The sequence below is a fragment of the Gavia stellata genome, chromosome 14, assembly GCF_030936135.1.
Source record: "Gavia stellata isolate bGavSte3 chromosome 14, bGavSte3.hap2, whole genome shotgun sequence".
Taxonomy (NCBI): domain Eukaryota; kingdom Metazoa; phylum Chordata; class Aves; order Gaviiformes; family Gaviidae; genus Gavia; species Gavia stellata.
Window position 1 is genome coordinate 2,111,092 of NC_082607.1, and position 17,684 is coordinate 2,128,775.

A 17,684-nucleotide genomic window follows, 5' to 3' on the forward strand; every position below is an offset into this window, starting at 1 on the left:
ATGGAGAGCAACGTGTCCTCTGGGAACTGTACCCATCCCCAGATGTCCTTCCAGTCCACCCTGTACGCAACCACTTACACCCTCATCTTCATCCCTGGCCTTCTGGCCAACAGCGCTGCCCTGTGGGTCTTGTGCCGCTTCATCAGCAAGAAGAGCAAAGCTGTCATCTTCATGATCAACCTGGCCGTGGCCGACCTGGCTCATGTCCTCTCGCTGCCCTTGCGGATGTATTACTACATAAACCACACCTGGCCGTTTGGAAGTTTTCTTTGCCAGGTGTGCTTCTACCTGAAGTATCTCAACATGTACGCTAGCATTTGCTTCCTCACCTGCATCAGCATCCAGCGGTACCTCTTCCTCCTCCATCCCTTCAAAGCCAAGGACTGGAAGCGGCGGTACGATGTAGCCATCAGCGCTGCTGTCTGGCTCTTCGTCGGGGCAGCATGCTTACCCCTGCTCATAGTCAGGAGCCCAGCTTTGTCCAACAGCACGAACACATGCTTCTCAGACCTGGGGGTGAAGCAGCTGAGCCCGGGAGCCTCCATCGCACTGGTGACGGTGGCAGAGCTGTTTGGGTTTGTCATCCCCTTCAGCATCATTGCCTGCTGCACCTGGAAGATGTGGCAGTCCCTGCGGGAATGTACAACACAGCTGCAAAACACCAGCGAGAAGCAGAAGGCTTTGCGCATGGTCTTGATGTGCGCGGCTGTCTTCTTCATCTGCTTCACCCCCTACCACATCAACTTCCCTTTCTTCATGATGGTGATAGAGAACATCATCCAGGACTGTGCCGTTCACAGGAGCACACTCCGCTTCCACCCCATCTCCCTCTGCCTGGCGAGCCTCAACTGCTGCCTGGATCCCGTCCTCTACTACTTCATGACCTCTGAGTTCCAGGACCAGCTCCTGCGCCACAGCTGTGCCGCCCTGCGGGCTCGGTTCACGCGCCGCAGCAGCAGCCTCTCCATCACCGAAACTGGCCATGACATTCGTATGAAGAAGAGAAACCTTCCGCGCTTTAAGTTTTGGTCTCTTCCCAAGTTCTTTGACCGAATAAACAGCATGGAAATCCCCCCCATGCCACCCGACGAGCTTCTGCTGGAGTCCATCTCTTGAAACTTAGGCCGTTTCTCTCATGTAGGTGCTTCTCATAGCTTGACTGAAGATTGCGTTAGGTCTCCAAGTCAGTCTTGAATTACCCTTACATGCAACATATGCCAGGTCTGACCTCGAAGGACTTTTTGAGGAAAAAAGGTTTGCTGGTTGTGTTGTCGCTGTTGGGGAGTTTGCCTTACAGCGTTCTCTGCCACGTTACTGTTAAAATACCTGAAGCAGCCGTCGCCAGTGCCAGTGCTTCTGTGCTGAACTGCAGCCAGGTTTGGGTCCCTCTCATTTCTGTTGTTTCAGTGCTTCTACAAACTTGTGTTTTTTGAAAATCTTTCTGAATCCGGAGTTGTGAGTGGGCAGCTCAGCCTCCACACAGCTTGGCGAGGTAGCACCAGTGGAGTTTCAGCCCCAACCACAGCTACCCAAGGCCCGTGATGGCTTACACCATCCACCATGAGGGTCCAGATCAGGACAGTTAATTATCTCCATGTAAACTGAACCTCTTTCCATTGCAAAAAAATATAATCAATCATCTGGACCTAATCTAGCCTAATCTGGACTGCAAGACTATAACTTTATCAACATATATCAAGCAAAGTATTAACCTATATCCACATCAGTGTTAAAGGGAGTTTTCAAATGAACCGGGGTCAGCTCATGCTATTGAAAAAGGCACCCAGAGCTGAGCAAGGGAGTCTGCCTGGTTCCCAGGAGCTATGGGATGCTCAACTCATTATGGGGGAATGAATACCTGCAAGACAGACTGCAACTGGATATGCCACAAGCAAAAGAGGAGGAAGGATGAAGGAGGTCTCCAGGGCACGTTTGCTTGTGGAGACCTGGGGTGAGCCACAGAAGGGAAGACTAGCAGTTGGCATTGCCATCTCTTGTGTTATTAGGAGTCTTGTGTTATTTGGCATTTTGCTAAAGCCTGTGGTCATAGATTAAGATGTTACCCGAGCCTCTCGGTTTTGCTTTAAAAACCAGAAGAGGTTCCAGCCCTCGCTTGGTACCAAGAAAAGTTTACAAAACTGACCCGTTTGCATCCTTAAGTCTTCAAAATTGGAAGGAAATAAAATGATCTCAACATGTATTTTAGCATTGTGGGTATTATTTTAAGTGCTTGTAAATAGTCTCATTACGTACCACCTCTGCTCTCAAAGCAACGGTACAATCTGCAGAGAGGGGGACCCAGTCTGGGGATCAGAGAGGCCCCGTTACCACCGCGGCCCCTCGCACAGTGGCCAGCACGGGGGCTGTGAGGTTTCCTCCTTGTGGGCTAAGGCATCTACGATTGCAATGCCAAAAAACCCTCAGGGAATTATATAAGTAAGTGTAGGCAGAGGGGGTTTGATAGAAAACAGCTTTGCTGATGATTGGATGCACATTTCCAACCCATGCAGCGTTTCTGGGAAGAGCGGGCGGTGGTTTACTCTCGCATTGCCAAGGCCGGTCTTAGAAAGATGAGGGGAGATCCAGACAACCTGGGGGAATTTGCTTTGATACTTACAGTGTGCCGGAGACGGGCAGAAAACACTGAGACAGGCAGAAAACATGCTGCCCTGCAGCTCACGCTGTCCTAGATCACCTCCTCCTCTCACAAAAAAAAAAAAAAAGAAAAACAAAAGGACACGTGTTCCTTGCTTGGGGGGGAAAAAAAAAGAGGTTTTCAGGGCTGAATAAAGCTGCTTCAGATGGCACAAACCCAGCAGCGTGCGCAGGCAAACAGGAAACCCAAGCAAAACCTCGCCGATGCTGTGGCTGGCGAGACCTGGCTCCGGGCAGCCGCCGCAGATGGGACAAGTCGCACCACCAGCACCTTAACTGGGAGCGTGGTTTTAGCCTGTTGGTGTCTTTCGGGAACAGTACAACCCTGAGTAGCTGGGGTGGACATCCCAGTAAACCTCAATAACCACAGCTAGATATTTATAAGTCCTGCTGACTGATAGCAAAGCCCGTACTGCGGCTCCAACCTTACTGGCAGTACCAGCTCCAGGTTTCCCAGTAGCTCCAGTTACCACTGGGACTTTGCCAGCTTGTTTTCAGATTGCACAGCTTCACTGAAATTTCTGCAATGCAGCTTTCCCCTTCCAAAAAGGAAAATGGGGAAAAAGAAAGCAAACCAAGAACTCTCACTAATCTGTCACGCAGAAACACAGCCACCCGTACTTGGGCTGCCCCTGCCAGCCCTCCAGCTTGCCTGCACCGCAGGTTCTGCTGGAAATACAGCAGAAAAATCCCTTTCGGGTTAGATGTGCTTGATAGCAAGGATTTTGCTGGTTTTTACACAAACCAAGCCCTGAGGAAACATCCTTTTCCAGTGCAGACCGGTGCTTTCTGCCCTTCAGAGGCCACAAGACGCCTGCCAGCCCTCCCGATTTATCACAGTCCGCTAAGTTCCACTGCCACAAACACCCTGGCTGGGCACCAGGACCCAAACCACAGGGATTTGGGGTCAATGTGAGCTCTGCCACCTGGATGCCACATCGGGGGGGGGAACAGAGATGCTGCTGGTCCCCAGAGCAGAGATGCTGTTGGGGGGGCAGCAGGTCAGCATGGGCTGGGGGATGTCTGGCTCTATGGTGTCCCTAAGAAGATTTAGGTGAAGAGCTGCCACTTTGAGGATTTGCTTTGCTGAGGCCAAGATGTGAGCTAACTTCTTACAGGGGACAAGCTCAAGGTCAAAGAGAAGGGAGAGTGAGGGACTAGGAGCTGATGTGTTGGGGAATGTAGGTAGGGGCAGCATGAATTAAGAGCTTTTCAGGTTTCTTTCTCAAAGCTCTTACCTGTGGGCATTAAACCTTTTATTCACATGGCAAAAATCAGCCAGTAATAACCCCAGTGCTGCGCTTTAGCCTCATTACCTTTCAGGTAAGGGAAATTCCCAGGTAATTACAGACCCCGGCCATGCTCTCGTGAGCAGGGCCAGTGGCAATAGCACCAACAGCACACCCCTTACCCAGGGCACTCTCAGTCCCATGTGCCATCCTCAGCTCTTCATACGGACAAATCCATGGCACGATGCTGTGGGATCGGTGTGCCAGGGGGCCTCAGCCAGCCCGAGAGCTCAGACCGATAAGCCGGGGGTGATGATTTTGGCTGTGATGATTTCCTCCCCGGCAAGGCGTGCTGCAGGAGGGCTTCCGAAACACCCTCTCGGGAAGGGCGAGAGGCTGCAGCGGCAGGGAGAGCAGCAAAGCGGGCGGCTCAGCCGGACCTCTGACCGCACCTGCATATCCCGAGCTTTTCACATGTGATTAGTTATCCTATGTGGCTTAATCCTTTACAACTGGCTTTGACTAGAACTGCTTAGTTGCTTTTATATATGTGTGTTCATCCATACACACATACACCCCTGCACACATACTACGCTTACATATACCTAAAATTATGCAGTACTTTAGAATATCCAAGAAGAGCTCTCTTGTGCACAACACCTTCTGGGGCACCGCAAGGAAAGAGAGGAGGTTGCTTTTCTCTTAGCTAAAAATAGCTTTTTTCCTCCCTCCATGACCGCATGCTTCCAGTCCAGCCCCAGCAAAGTGACTTCGCCTCTGGAAAACCACTCCGCCTCAGCTCTCGGCAGAGCTCGCACCACCTACCCGGTAGCAAGACTCAGACTCTGATGATTTTTGGCACGGTGCTAATAGCCACCGCTGCTGGCGGCGAGCTGCTTCTCCATCCACCCACCTTGCGCCAAAGAGAGGGCAAAGCGCTGCGCCTGGCAAAGGAACAAACACAGCAACTTCGATCCTGAGTGCAACCTAAACGCACGGAAAGCAAATTTTGCTGCTTTAAACCGAGCCAAGCCAGAGAGCAGTTTTCCAGACAGTCATGATTTCATCAGACCCAAATCCAATTCTTTGCTTCACAGGCTCAGCCAGCAAAGCCCAAGTCACTGGTGTTCAATGGGACAGACCGTTTCAGAGACTCAGGGCTGGCCGTCGGTCCCTCTGGCACTGCAGGGTCCTGTCTGCAGCACAAGGGGAAGGGTTTTGGGAACCCTGTGTCGATGCAGTGTTCAGCACTATAAGGGTTAGCTCTCCCCCGAGAAACAGTGAAAGCCTCAACCTTGTGGCAGTCAGCAAGTCCTTTCCAGCAGGAATTCCCACACCGATTGCTCAGTCCTGCTCCTCTTAATGGGGGATTTTATGTTTTTTTAAAAAAATTTCCCTGCTGTAGGCAGAGAGGGCAGGCACCGAGGCTGGGGAGGAAAACCCAGAACTTCAGCCCCCTGCCCGGTGACAGCAGCACGGCTGCATCCCTGGCTCCGCGTGAGCCCCGCTGATGCCGGGAGCTGCGGGCGAGAGCCCGGCATACTCGCAGCAGCGCTGGGGCCCTGCGCCGGCTCCCCCTTCGCAAACGTGCTCCTGCCCAGTGCGTGCCCTTCCCCGGGCTCCTCCGGGGTCATCACTGAGCAAAACATCACCAGCCCTGTGGGGAGAACCTATTCTCAGGAATTATTTCTATTAAAGCCTGTCAGTGCAGACCAGGACGAGCTTGGCTGGTTTTGTCTGAGGTTCTCCTACAAGGTCATGAAACATAAGCTTAGATGAACTGAAAGTTTCCAGTTTTTAGAAGATAAAAATATAAGTACAAGATAAAAATATAAGTAATACAAAAGAAAAATATAGTATTAGATACAATTTTATCTTATACTGTAAAATAATCGCTTTGTGATTTGGTGCCCAGCTCCAAGTTCTCCCAATTTTTTGGTGGCCTCAACCATGGTGGGTTTGGGGAGGGTCCAGCCAGTGCTGCCACTGTGCACCCCATCCCAGGGCACAGCACGACTCTGAGATTGGCATTCGGCTGCCGGTAAAGGCGCCCTTGGGTTCCCACCCACACACCCCGAGAAGGGGCTGAGCCGGCGCCGCTGCACGCAACTGCTCCTGGAGTGACGGGAAACGGGATGGACGCTGGTGGCGATGCGCGCCGGCTGCGCGCAGAGCGCGGCACCAGCAAAACAGGATATGGTTATGCTCTGAAGGGTGTTTTTGAAATAAAAAGTCTATCCGTACAGTAAATACACTCGCTGCCCCAAGCGCAGGCTATGCTTTCTTATAAATAGGCTGGCTTCTGTGGAAATGAAAGTGCGGCATTGAGCATCCATCACACGTTTGATTAGGAAAAGAAAAGAAAAATCACCTTCAGAGCCCAGGTGCTGTTGGGCCATGGGGGGGGGCGGTGGGGTGGTACTGCCGTTATTCTTGGGACTGGCCTCAACACTGCTGCCTATTAAAGTGACATCCACACTGTCCCCCTCTGCCCCATGGTCCCCTTTGGGGAGCCAGGGGGGTGCCAGGGTCACGCAGGGAAAGGCTGGTGGGACAGGAGAAGAGCCTGGGGACTGACAGGTTTTACATCACCTGATTCAGGGGTGGCAGGGGAAGGAAATAAAAGGTTTTTCTTTAAATCACTACGCTGAAAACATTTTGCAAAGCCTGAGAGAGGGCACGGCAGAGGCAGCTGCCAGGAGGCGCTGGCAAGCACGAGGAAAGCTTTGCATCCCACATCCCACTGCAATTACGGAAACGCTCCAGGACTAATGTGAACCGAGCCGGCATCCTCCACCGAGGGCTCAGCACATCTCCCAGGAGACTGCAACAGTGACAAACCCTGTTTAAGCAATAAACCCCAAACCTCCGCCGCTTCTAGTCCAAAAGCATCAGCAGATTAATCCATCCCTGCACCCAAGGGGACGACTTTGCGGCAAAGATCCCACATCGCTGAAAGCTCTAGCTCCCACACAACATTAATTAAGGCACATTAAGTAATCAGCAGGCTTCAAAAAATGGCTAGAAGCTTTAACTTGTAGGAGTATTAGCTACTGAAACAGGCAAGCGCCTGCGTGTTTCGGGAGGTGCAAGCTGCAAAGCCCCTGCGAGGAGCTGTGCCACCGCAGGGGTGACAAACCTGGCATGCCGTGAGGCTGTAAAAGCCCACGATGTGCCCAAGAGATTAATTTCCTATAAACCACAATAAAAAGAGGCATAGAGAGCTAAAAAACCCTGCTATAAGCTGGAATTGTTATAGGAGTAAATCAATAGCGCTTTAAGGAGTTAGGCGTCACCGAGACCCTGGAACCCGCTGCAAATGTCTGAGGCCGTGGCGGGGACCGCGGTGCCTGGGGACACCGCAGGGGACACACGGCCCAGCTCCAGGCACCTGTATGACCCCTCTGCAGAGCCACAACCCCCTCCGCAGGTCATGCCGCAAAGTAAGTCCTGTTCTCCTCAGCAGACATGGAAGAAAACTGAAAAAATGCAAATTAAAAAGCTGCAAATAATTTTAATTTGTATTGCTATGGAAAGGGTTAAAAAGGTTCCTTTTTTCAAAATAACCAATTGAATCAAGAATCTTCAATCCCTCCTGATTTAAAAAAAGTTTAATACTTCTTGAGTGAGAGTGTCCAGAGGGATAACTACAGAAGTGCTATGTTTCGAAACCATGAAGTCCCAGGGTGCACACAGGCAAGCGAGCAGCCTGTGCCGCGGCCAGCACCGCCCTCTGCCGATGGCCACCGCTGGCCAAGTGGCCACGGTGGCTTGGGAACGTGGTGATGGGCGACACCGCTTTGTGGCATTCATTTGGAGGAGAAGAGTCCTCGCCTCTGGCTCGCTCCGCATGAGCTGCGGAAAGCCACTGAGTAAGAAAATAACGGCCGTGGAGAACCTCCTGCTTTTGGGGGAGCCCGAAACGGACCATCATCACCTTCAGCGTGACTTTCCGAAGCCCCCCGAAGCGCTGGGACCTGCGGTGTAGGGGTAAAAACATCCAGATGAGAGCGAGGGAACCTCTCCCAGAAAGCTGAGGAAGGGAGAGGAAAATTACTGATGAAGCATCTCGCTTCGTCCGCCTCGTCAGCCCTGTGTACTCAGCAGAAGGGGCTCCGCGAGCCGGCGCTCACCCATGGGAGCCCGCGCTGCTGCGGCCGGGTGCTGCCGGGGCATCCATCCCCCTGGGCCCCCCACTACCGGCAGCGGGGGAGGCTGCTGGGGCGACAGCAGCCTCGCGGCAAGCAGCAACTGCCATGCCACAGCGGCATTTTCCAAAACACCCCGAAACCGACAGCGCCTTTGTATATACACGTACGTAACACCACAAAAAAAGAAAGCAAGAGCAAGGGTCAGGTCCAGCTGGGACCCAGGGGCAGGAGGAGCCGCAGAGAAGGCGCTGCCGGCCGGGGAGGGCCCCGCTCTCCTCCCGCGCGGGCTGTCGCTTTCGGCAGTTGCGCTTTTGCTTTGCACGTCGAGAGGGGTGGAGACCCACTGCCGGCACCCGCGGATCGGGGCCCGCGGGGTCACACCGGTGCAGCCCGCCGAGACAGCAGAGGTAGGACTGATACTCTTTTATTCCCGGTTACCTTTGGTTTAAGCTAACGGGTTTAAATTGTATTTTTTTTGATTGTTGCAACATAGACTTGGTGCCTCTTCTTACTCACGCTATTAGTGCTAGAGGGGATGGGGACACCCCACCGAAAGGCAGGAGGGTGCAGCGTTAACCCCCACGAACCTCCAAAAGTAAATGAGTAGAAGCCAGGAGACACAGGCTAAGCCCAGGTGCGGGCGAGGAGTAATATCTCCATTTATCAGAAGAGTGAGCTCCTGTAAGCGCTCACGAGATGCTCTGTGTATCTGGGGGAGAGGAGGGGTATGGCTTCAGCCAAAGTAGCCAGCCATGAATCTTCAAACCGTATTTTCTGTTACGCAAGTATCAAGAAGCTGCATGTAAGAATAATAACAATTGCAGCAGTTCTTAACCTTTGCAAAACCCACGGCCGCTTGCGAAGGGCCTTGCCTGTAAGCGGTCTTTTTGAGGCCGTACAGCCCCATCTCCACAAGCATGGGGATAACAGGTCCGATTTACTCGTTACTCTGGGTCTCACTTGGGTTCGCCTCGCTGTATTTCTCCAACGGATTTTCTTAAATGGCCTGTTCCTCGCAAGAGGCCGTACGTTGACTTTCCACTGGCAATTTTCCACTTAATTGCAAGAACCGGGGGAGGGAGGAGGGAGGGTTATCTGTGCTGGCAGCACTGCTCACAGCCCGGTGAGTGCGGCTGCGTGCCCCTGGCGGGGCGTGCGCTGATGGTTTGGGTGGAAAACTTGCGCCTTTGGTGCTTGTTATCATGCACATCTACTAGGGACGTCAGGGTGCGCTGGGGAGAAGGGGAGGATTGGGGTAATATGCAACACTGCTGCTCCGGGTTTATTTTCCCTTTTTAACCAGGATGACTATTAAGAAGGGAGGCCAAGAGCTTTTGCAAAGGATTAAAAGGCAAAAGCAGCGTATTTCACACGGCATTAAACCGGAGTGTTTATTTTTTCCTGCATGTTCTTGGAATTCACCCAGCCGAAATCCCCCTGGTGTCCCCGGCTGCCGCCCGCCTGACTCACCGCCCAGCAGCACGCAGCCGGCCCCCCACCACCGCGGCCCAGCCCCTCTTCCCAGCCAGCTCCCCCAGGGCTCCAGCCCCTTCCCAAAATTCCAGTGCCAGAGGGGGAGTCTCCCCGGAGCTCTGCCGCTCCTCCCAGGGCGGACATGGGCAGAAAGGCAGGGAGCAGGGGCAAGGCTGAGGGTAGGCATGCCCTAGAAACACCCACCTTAATAACAAGCAAATGAGAAATGAATGAAAGAACAAATAGAAAGAAACCTTTTCCTTCAGCTGTTCCAACGCCCCACAGCCCTAACCTGCAACATGTTGGCTGTTTCACTGCTTTTTCCCCGGAATAAAGCATTCGCCACCTTTAGTGACTCACGTTTCAGGTAACCGCAGAAACGGGATGGGATGAGCAGGCTCTCGCTCCGGTACTCTACAACCGAGTCAAAATGAAAAAGCCACTCTCATCCGTATTGCTTTGCAAACACGGTGTTAGCAAATAGATTCCGGCAACTCGGAGTACGTCTGGTGCGGGGTGCAGAGCAGATGCTGGGTGAGGGGAGGGATGCTCTGGAGGCTGCTGGTACCCAGGCTGGGGGGTGCTGCTGGCAGGACCCCAGAGGTGCCCGGGCTGGGGTAGGGCAGGCAGGGGACAGGGGGGTCAGGGTCCCTGCCGCGTCAGGACAAGCACAGCAAAACGCAGGAGGCCCTGAGGATGCCTAACAAAAGCACTGTGGCCTCTGTGGGGAGATGCTACCAAAGAGGGAATAAAAAGAGAGAAATCTCCGCAGACAGCCCAGCAAGAGGCAACGTTGCTCCTGTGGAAGAAGATACAAACCCCAAATATCTACCAGAAAACTGCTTCAAGGGAGAAAAGCCTTTAGAAAGTGTCAGGGGAGGATAAAAAACCTAAAATGCAATCCTATGCAATGATCAGTTTATATTTCTATCAATTCCATTTTCAGTTAGTACCTATTAATTATTACTACTAGTAGTTATCTCTGCCAAAATAGGCGAGCAGCACTCCAGGTGACATAGAAAACAAGTGGTTACTGGGAGAAGCCTGGCACAGGACACGGCCACCCTGCTCTGGTCCCTGGGCCAGCTCCCATGTCCCCACATCCCTGGACAACAGCACAGGGAGAGACAGAGCCACCACTGCACACAGCTTCAGCTGAAAACTAAATTTCTATTTGAAATTACCCCTGTGCACGCTCTGTTTTTGTTTTAGACCACGGAGGAGAAGGAGGAAAAGTAGAAGAGAGGTGCCAGTCAGCAGCACACCCAAGCCTCCCCCAAAAGGGTAAGTCAGCAGATGACACCAGGGTGCCAGGAGCAGCATCAGCTGCTGCTCTGCCCCAAGCTTCACAGCACCAGTGCCAGCCCCACACCAAACACGGGTGCCTACGCACCCACTGCTCACCTGGGCCAGCAGTGGTCCTTGCAAGGATGGTGCTCTGTGGCAGGATCCGGCCGGGCTGATCTCTTACCCTGGTTCTGGAAGGGAGCAGGAGGTCTGGGCAGCATCCCGGGTTCCCTAAGGACCTGAGCTCCGAGAGGGGACCAGGCATGACACTGCAGCAGGCACAACACCTACAAACAGTGCTGGCCATGGGCTGCTTGCCCCCAAGCTGGTTTAAGAGCCTCTCCTCCACCGAGCTGGGCTTTAAGACCTGCTGCAGCTTTGCTTCCTGGGGTAAAACTCACAGGATTTGCGAATGAGGGTCCCGGGTTGACCCGGGCAGTTATAACCACCCTCAGGTGAGGAGCCTGATTATTCACAGAGGGTGTGATGAGCTCTGATGTGGGCTCGAGGCAGAGCCCTGCTGCATCCCGGGTGTGCTGTGGCTGTAGGTGACTGCTCCCACATCCCCAGCTCCTGCACTTGTTCATATGGAGCATATGGATATATGGCTGCCCTTCAGCATATAGAAGATACTTTACCCAATACGTGCCCGGCTTTAACCAGCGTTAACCAGCCCTGGTTGTAAAGGCTGGCTACAAAACTTACCTGGTGTTTCTGACTCATTAAGTACAAATGAGAAGCCTTCATCTGGTGCCCTGATGTGGCTGACCGTGGGGTCTCCTTGGCAAAGGAGGGGGGGAAAAACCATTCAGGGGAAGAAGGAAGCCATGCACGGGGAGAGTCTCGCACCTACCGCCGCAGCCAGCCCCCCGCGCCGAGGGGAAGCGAGCGCAGAGCACGTGAAACAAAATTTCCTCTTTCTCGAGCTTTTTTTAGCACCCTGCTGGTTTTTACAAAGCACATTTGGCTGAACTTTGCGATGTTACTGCTTGGGATTTCCAAAGCACAGTTTCTCACATTGCCGTGTTTTTACCCCCTCTCTGAGGGCGGCTGCTCTCGCAGGGGCGTTTCTGGGTGCTCTGGGCGAGCACCCTCCCTGCTCCCCACCTTTAGCTGGGCTTTCTGGGACCCCTCATGCTGCGGGTTTGCCCCAGGGAGAGGCAGAAGGTGCTGCAAGCGCGTCCCTGCCCCGGGGCCGGGCTGGAGGGAGCGGAGGATGGTGTTGCAGGAAAGTTGCTGTGCAGTGGGGATGGGGAAATGCGGGCGCTGGGGGGGCAGGAGGAAAAATGGTCGTGTGCGCGTGTGTGTGCACTGGGCTGTGAACAGACAGATGGGCTGGGACGGCGCCTCATCCTTCCCTTTATGTGTCCCGTGTCCCAACGATGGAGGTAGGGTGGATTTACCCACCCGGGAATGCAGCCAGAGGAAAAGGAGCATGATTCAGCCTCCCTGACTGGGTGATAGGAGCCCCTGGGCAAGAGATGAGAGGAAAGACAAGCTTGGGTTTTTTTTTTTTTTAAATTAAGAAAAATCACTGGAAGGAAGAGCTGGCTGATGGGGGTTTAGGGATTTATCTTGCAAACGCCCCTGTAGACGCTCCCCAGCCAGGCGTAGCCCTGCCCGAGCAGCGTTCACAGAGAGGTGCCAGCTGGGCACACATGCATCTGCAGGAGCGGGACACTTGTACTGGCGATGGCACCGCAAAGTCACCCGAGCTCCTCGCTGCTGGCGCTTCAGAGCAAGCTTCAGGCAAGAAGCTGAGACATTCTGGGTGAAAATCAACCCAAGGCAAAGCTATGCAGCTCCTCGCGAGCCACCCTCGCCCTGCCGGGCAGGCTGCCCACGTCCCAGGGGATGGTGCTGATACCTGGGAAGCCAAGCGGAATAGTGGAGCTCTCCGGGAGTGAGAGGATGCACCCCATCACTGGCGAAGCACTGGAACAGGCTGCCCAGGGAGGTGGTGGAGTCACCATCCCTGGAAGGGTTCAAGGAACGTGTGGACGTGGCACTGCGGGACATGGTTTAGTGGGCATGGGGGGGTTGGGGTGATGGTTGGACTTGATGGTCTTACAGGTCTTTTCCAACGATAGTGATTCTGTGATTCTGTGTGTGACTGGTGCCCCGGTCCCACCGCCTGGGCCGAGCCCAGGGACCTACAACGCGGTTGTTTTGCTCAGACACCCCAGCAGGACCAGGACCTGGATGGGAAGCCTGGACACATCATGCTCAGGACTCTGCTGTAACAGTAAAGACAGGCACGTCTTCACAGGGCCTCAGCATCGCCGTGGAAAGCCAACATGAAAGAGAGCATGCCTCCCATCCTCTATAAGTACCAGTCCCCACTAAGCAGCTCTGGATGCTTTCCCAGCGCAGCCTGCTCTGCCTGTACCTATACTCAGCATTTGTTTCAAGCCCAGCAAGGCAATTTCCAACCTCTCAGGGAGGATGTACTGGTTTTGGCCAACTGGTTTGGCTCGATCCCAGTACAGAGGAGAAGGGAGGAACCCACCCGAAGTGGGCGCCGCTCTCAGGAAGCCCCAAAGGGGTTAACCAGCTGCCGAGGGCGAGCTCTGAAGCCCCAGGGAACCCCAGGGCATGACAGGTACTGCCAAAACCGAGTCCCAGCCACAGCCCCCTCCCAGTTACTTGTGCCAGTCAAGCTCCAGCAAATGGAAACTGAAGCCCTCGGCCCAAGTTACCCACCAGTGACGGACAAAACCTAATGAGTAGGTGAGCACCAATTAGTTTTCCTGTATGACAAAGAGATTACTCACATTTCTAGACTGTCATGCAGGTTTGTGCATTGGAAGTTGGGTGGAGGATTAATAAAAGAATTGGGAAGTCTTGGAACAGAAGGCTAATTAATGCTATGGCTTATTAATTGTCGCTTCTGAAGTTTAACAGGATTATTTCACGAGCCATTTTGCTCCACTGGTTGTGTTAGATGCTGGTTCCCTGGAAGAAAGGAAGACATCTCAGACTCATTGGACTCGTTACTCAATAGTATGCAAGAGAAACTACGCAAATAGACACAGAAAAGCTGCCCCCCCGACCTGTTTCCTTTTGTAGAAGACTTTCTGTTTCCTCCCAAAGCTACTTAAAAGTTTTGGTGCAATCACACTGGCAAGTGTTGAACATCAGCTTCATTAATAAATGTTCACATTTTAACGCCTATACCTCAAAGCACAGGAAAAAACATCAGGGATTGCAGCAGGATACAATTTTGCCTTTATAAATGTGCCTTTGGCATCTGGGTTGGTACCTGCAAACTTTTCCCACTCAGACCTGTGGGTTAATTCTTCCTGCTGAAGCAAAAGGCAAACCTGAGAGAGTTTGGACAGATATCTGAATTTCCTCTATATTTATCAGGTCTGGGTTTGGGGTTTTTTTTTGTCTGACAGATTCAGATAATATCAGCTGCTTACCATGCAAACAGTTTTAAAATAAAGTCCACCTACAGTCACCTTAGTGATGATATCTGGTATTTCCAACAGCCACAGCGGTCACATGCGCAGATGGGTAAAGGAAAGGCTTAGAAAAAGCAGTTGTGAGAAAGTCAAATTTAATATAATGTAGGTAGTTCTGCAGCAGAAAGTGTTTAATAAGTGGGCCAGTTGTCCCTGCTTGCGTGCCAGTATGTTTTATATTCTATTTATGAAAGATAAATGAAAAAGTTGACCCCGGTTCGGTGAAAGCCACCGACATGGGACTTCCACTCTGTGCCGCAGCAGCAGTGGCTGCACCACTGGAAAATGTTCATTTCTCAGGCGTGTGTGTCAGGCTCATTTACATAAGGAGCAGATTTTGTTCATCTTCTCGCTGTCTTTAGCTGTGGTGCGGGTGGAAAGGTTCTGAAGGGCTTTCCTGAGAATACCAGGAGAGCGTTAAAGTCGTGAGTGCTGTGTGAGGCGAGAGTATCCCCTGCCCGCGGCAGGACAGCCAGGAGGGATGCAGGCACGGCGCTCACCGCAGCATCTCTGTGCTGGCCACACGCTCGGGCACGGGGAGCCCAACGCAACCGGAGGCAAAGGGAGGTTCAGATGGAAAAGCTGGAGCTGGAAAGCAGCTGCAGAAACCTGGCAGCAAGTTAAAGACGCCCTGCGATCGGGGGTGACTTCTGCTTGGCGGTACAGCATGGGAGGCTGGTTGGTAGCAGCAATTAAACACATTTTCTGTTTATTCCTCAGTGGTTTTGCACCTCCCTTCACTGGGCAAGGCATGGCGCTTGTTAGGCGGGAGAAGAGCTGCTACTAGCAATGGGTTTCTGCTAGAGAGGTGCTCCTACCGCTCTCACAAGCTTTCCCGAACCTTTGCTTTGTAAGACCCGCGTCTCCCCACAGCATTATAACTGCACCTTTCTGTCTTTCAGCTGCGGGGCCGCATCGGTTGTCAAACGCCTGCGTTGAGAGACGTGACTGAAATGCCACCCAAAAGGTGACAGAGGTGCAGCTCCGGTGACGAACTGTCGACCGCTTTGGCACACGACGATGCATTTCTCGGTGTGGATCGCCTCCCCGTTGATCCTGCAAGCGACTAGAGTAAGGTCTGGTAACTTCTGACAAAGAGCGTGAGCAAAGCACACGAGCAGGACTTTAATTAGCTCACTCACCCCACAACGAAGCTCCTCCCAGAGCGGACACGATGATCTGGTAAGCGAAGCCTCCCACACGGATGCCAGGGCTGAAGCTTTTTATTTAAGCACTGACAACCTGAGGACAAGCTGGCTGCAGGACACGAGCGGGGAACATGTTATCATGCCGGGGCTGAGCACGGATCTGGAGCACAACCATGACAAACAGTTCGACCTGCACCGAAACAGACCTCAAGCTCTACTACGCGATTACGTACACTTTCATCCTGATCCCTGGACTAATAGGAAACACATTAGCTTTGTGGGTCTTTTACGGGTACATGAAAGAGACTAAGAGGGCCGTAATATTTATGATCAATTTAGCCGTTGCTGACTTATTGCAGGTTTTGTCCTTGCCCCTGAGGATTTTCTACTACTTGACCAGGACATGGGAATTTGGAGGAGGTCTCTGCATGCTTTGCTTCTACCTGAAGTACGTCAATATGTATGCAAGCATCTACTTCTTGGTTTGCATCAGCGTAAGACGGTATTTGTTTCTTATGCACCCATTCAAATTCAGCGATTGCAAACGCATCTGTGACGTGTATATCAGCATCGTTGGGTGGGTTGTGGTCTGCATTGGCTGTTTGCCTTTCCCACTTCTCAGACTTCACCAGGGTGCTAAAAACACATGTTTTGTGGATCTTCCCGTAAAGGAAGTTGACCTTCCCACCTCCATTGCAATGATAACGATCGGTGAATTGGTGGGGTTCGTAACACCTCTACTCATCATCCTATACTGCTCGTGGAAGACTATCTTATCACTAAAAGAAAAGAATTCTGCTTCACATGACCTCGGAGAGAAAAAAAAGGCTTTAAAGATGATTCTGACCTGCGCTCTGGTATTTCTGATTTGCTTTGCACCTTATCATATCAGCTTTCCACTAGATTTCTTTGTCAAAACCAGACAGATTGAAAATGGGTGCGTCCAGAAGGTGATCTCGGTGTTTCACGTTGTAGCTTTGTGCCTTGCCAGCTTGAACTCCTGCGTGGACCCAGTCATCTACTACTTTACTACAGATGAGTTTAGGAGACGCCTTTCCAGGCAGGATTTGCACGACAGCATTCAGCTCCACAACCTCAGTTACGTGAGGAAGCACTCCAGAGATGTGCTCCGGGAGGATGCCATGGACTACTAGCGCCGGCCTTCCCCAAACGGTTGCCAGGACTTCAAATGTTCATTATATTTTGGTGTTTGGCCCTATTTTTTTCCCCCCAGGGCACTGAGAGCAATGACTCAGACAAGCTTCTGTTGATTTCAGTGAGGGTTGGAGAAAAACAAACAAAAACCCCCCAAAACCCCACACCTGACAAAAAATACATTAATACTTTGGTTGCCAATTTTCCCTGAATATAAATAACGCCGTGTAATTCCACAGGCCCTGTTTCTAAGCTGGGCAGCCAGGAGCAGGTAGCTTTGGCAGTAGGAGGAGGACGCGGACCCGTGGCGAGAGGTGATGCTGTGCCCCGTTGTCACCGGTGGGGCCATTACCCGGCCATGTCCTGGTCATGCACCCTGGCTTCTGCAAGAGGCAGCAAAGACTTTGGGATCTTGCTCTGCAGAAAGAATTTGATCCTAAAAATTAGTAGGTGACAGAGTATTACGTATTTCTGAAGCAAAAGAAAATCCAGCAGTGGCTAATTTCTATGGAGAGTGCCAAGAGCCTGCCTCAAGCCATGTTGACCACAGAGCGAGGAGCGTAAGGTGGCCCCAAAGGACTTGCCATGTAAACAATTAACCAAGCCTCCATTTTGAGGTGTAGCAAATGATATCCCCCCAAATCACAAAGTCATTGAAGTGTCCAGACACTATTTTTCTGCCATCAGCTCCCATTTCTGGCTCAAAAGCCGTATGGTTTGAAGCCACATCACTGCCTTAGATAAGCTTTAACCATGCGGCTGCGCTTCAGAGGTATTTATTCAGGCTAGACGTCCGTCAAGCCTTTCAGGTCCTCTGAAAGATGGGGCAGATTATTTCCCTTTCACTGGTAACTGACCCTGCGCCATCACATCTGCTCTTTGTTAACAGCAGCATGATTAAAACACAGTCAGAGGAACCAAACCTTTCTGAAGTTTACTGTGATGGGAACTCACTATAAGCAGAGTCAAAGGTGCCACCCAACAGGCTATGAGAGATATTTAAGAAAGGCTCAAATGTGGGTGTATTTTTAATAATAATTTCTTTAAAATCAAACAACAGAAGCTTTGGGCTTGACTGGTATTTCATTTGCACCTTCTTGTAAAATTTGTTTTTCTGTG

General features: G+C 52.1%; 2 protein-coding genes across 2 annotated transcripts; both read left to right on the forward strand.

Moving 5' to 3' along the window:
* On the forward strand, positions 1-1,597 carry LOC104259083 (putative P2Y purinoceptor 10). Its single transcript, XM_009814384.2, has one exon. The coding sequence runs from the start codon at positions 1-3 to the stop codon at positions 1,114-1,116; it is 1,116 nt and encodes a 371-aa protein (XP_009812686.1). The 3' UTR covers positions 1,117-1,597.
* A 13,986-nt stretch (positions 1,598-15,583) lies between these two features.
* GPR174 (G protein-coupled receptor 174) lies at positions 15,584-16,564 on the forward strand. The gene has a single exon (XM_009807367.2). The coding sequence runs from the start codon at positions 15,584-15,586 to the stop codon at positions 16,562-16,564; it is 981 nt and encodes a 326-aa protein (XP_009805669.2).
* Positions 16,565-17,684: the final 1,120 nt, after the last annotated feature.

Excerpts from the sequence above, each read along its gene's own strand:
- LOC104259083 (XM_009814384.2), top strand. The coding sequence starts at position 1 with ATGGAGAGCAACGTGTCCTCTGGGAACTGTACCCATCCCCAGATGTCC.
- GPR174 (XM_009807367.2), top strand. The coding sequence starts at position 15,584 with ATGACAAACAGTTCGACCTGCACCGAAACAGACCTCAAGCTCTACTAC.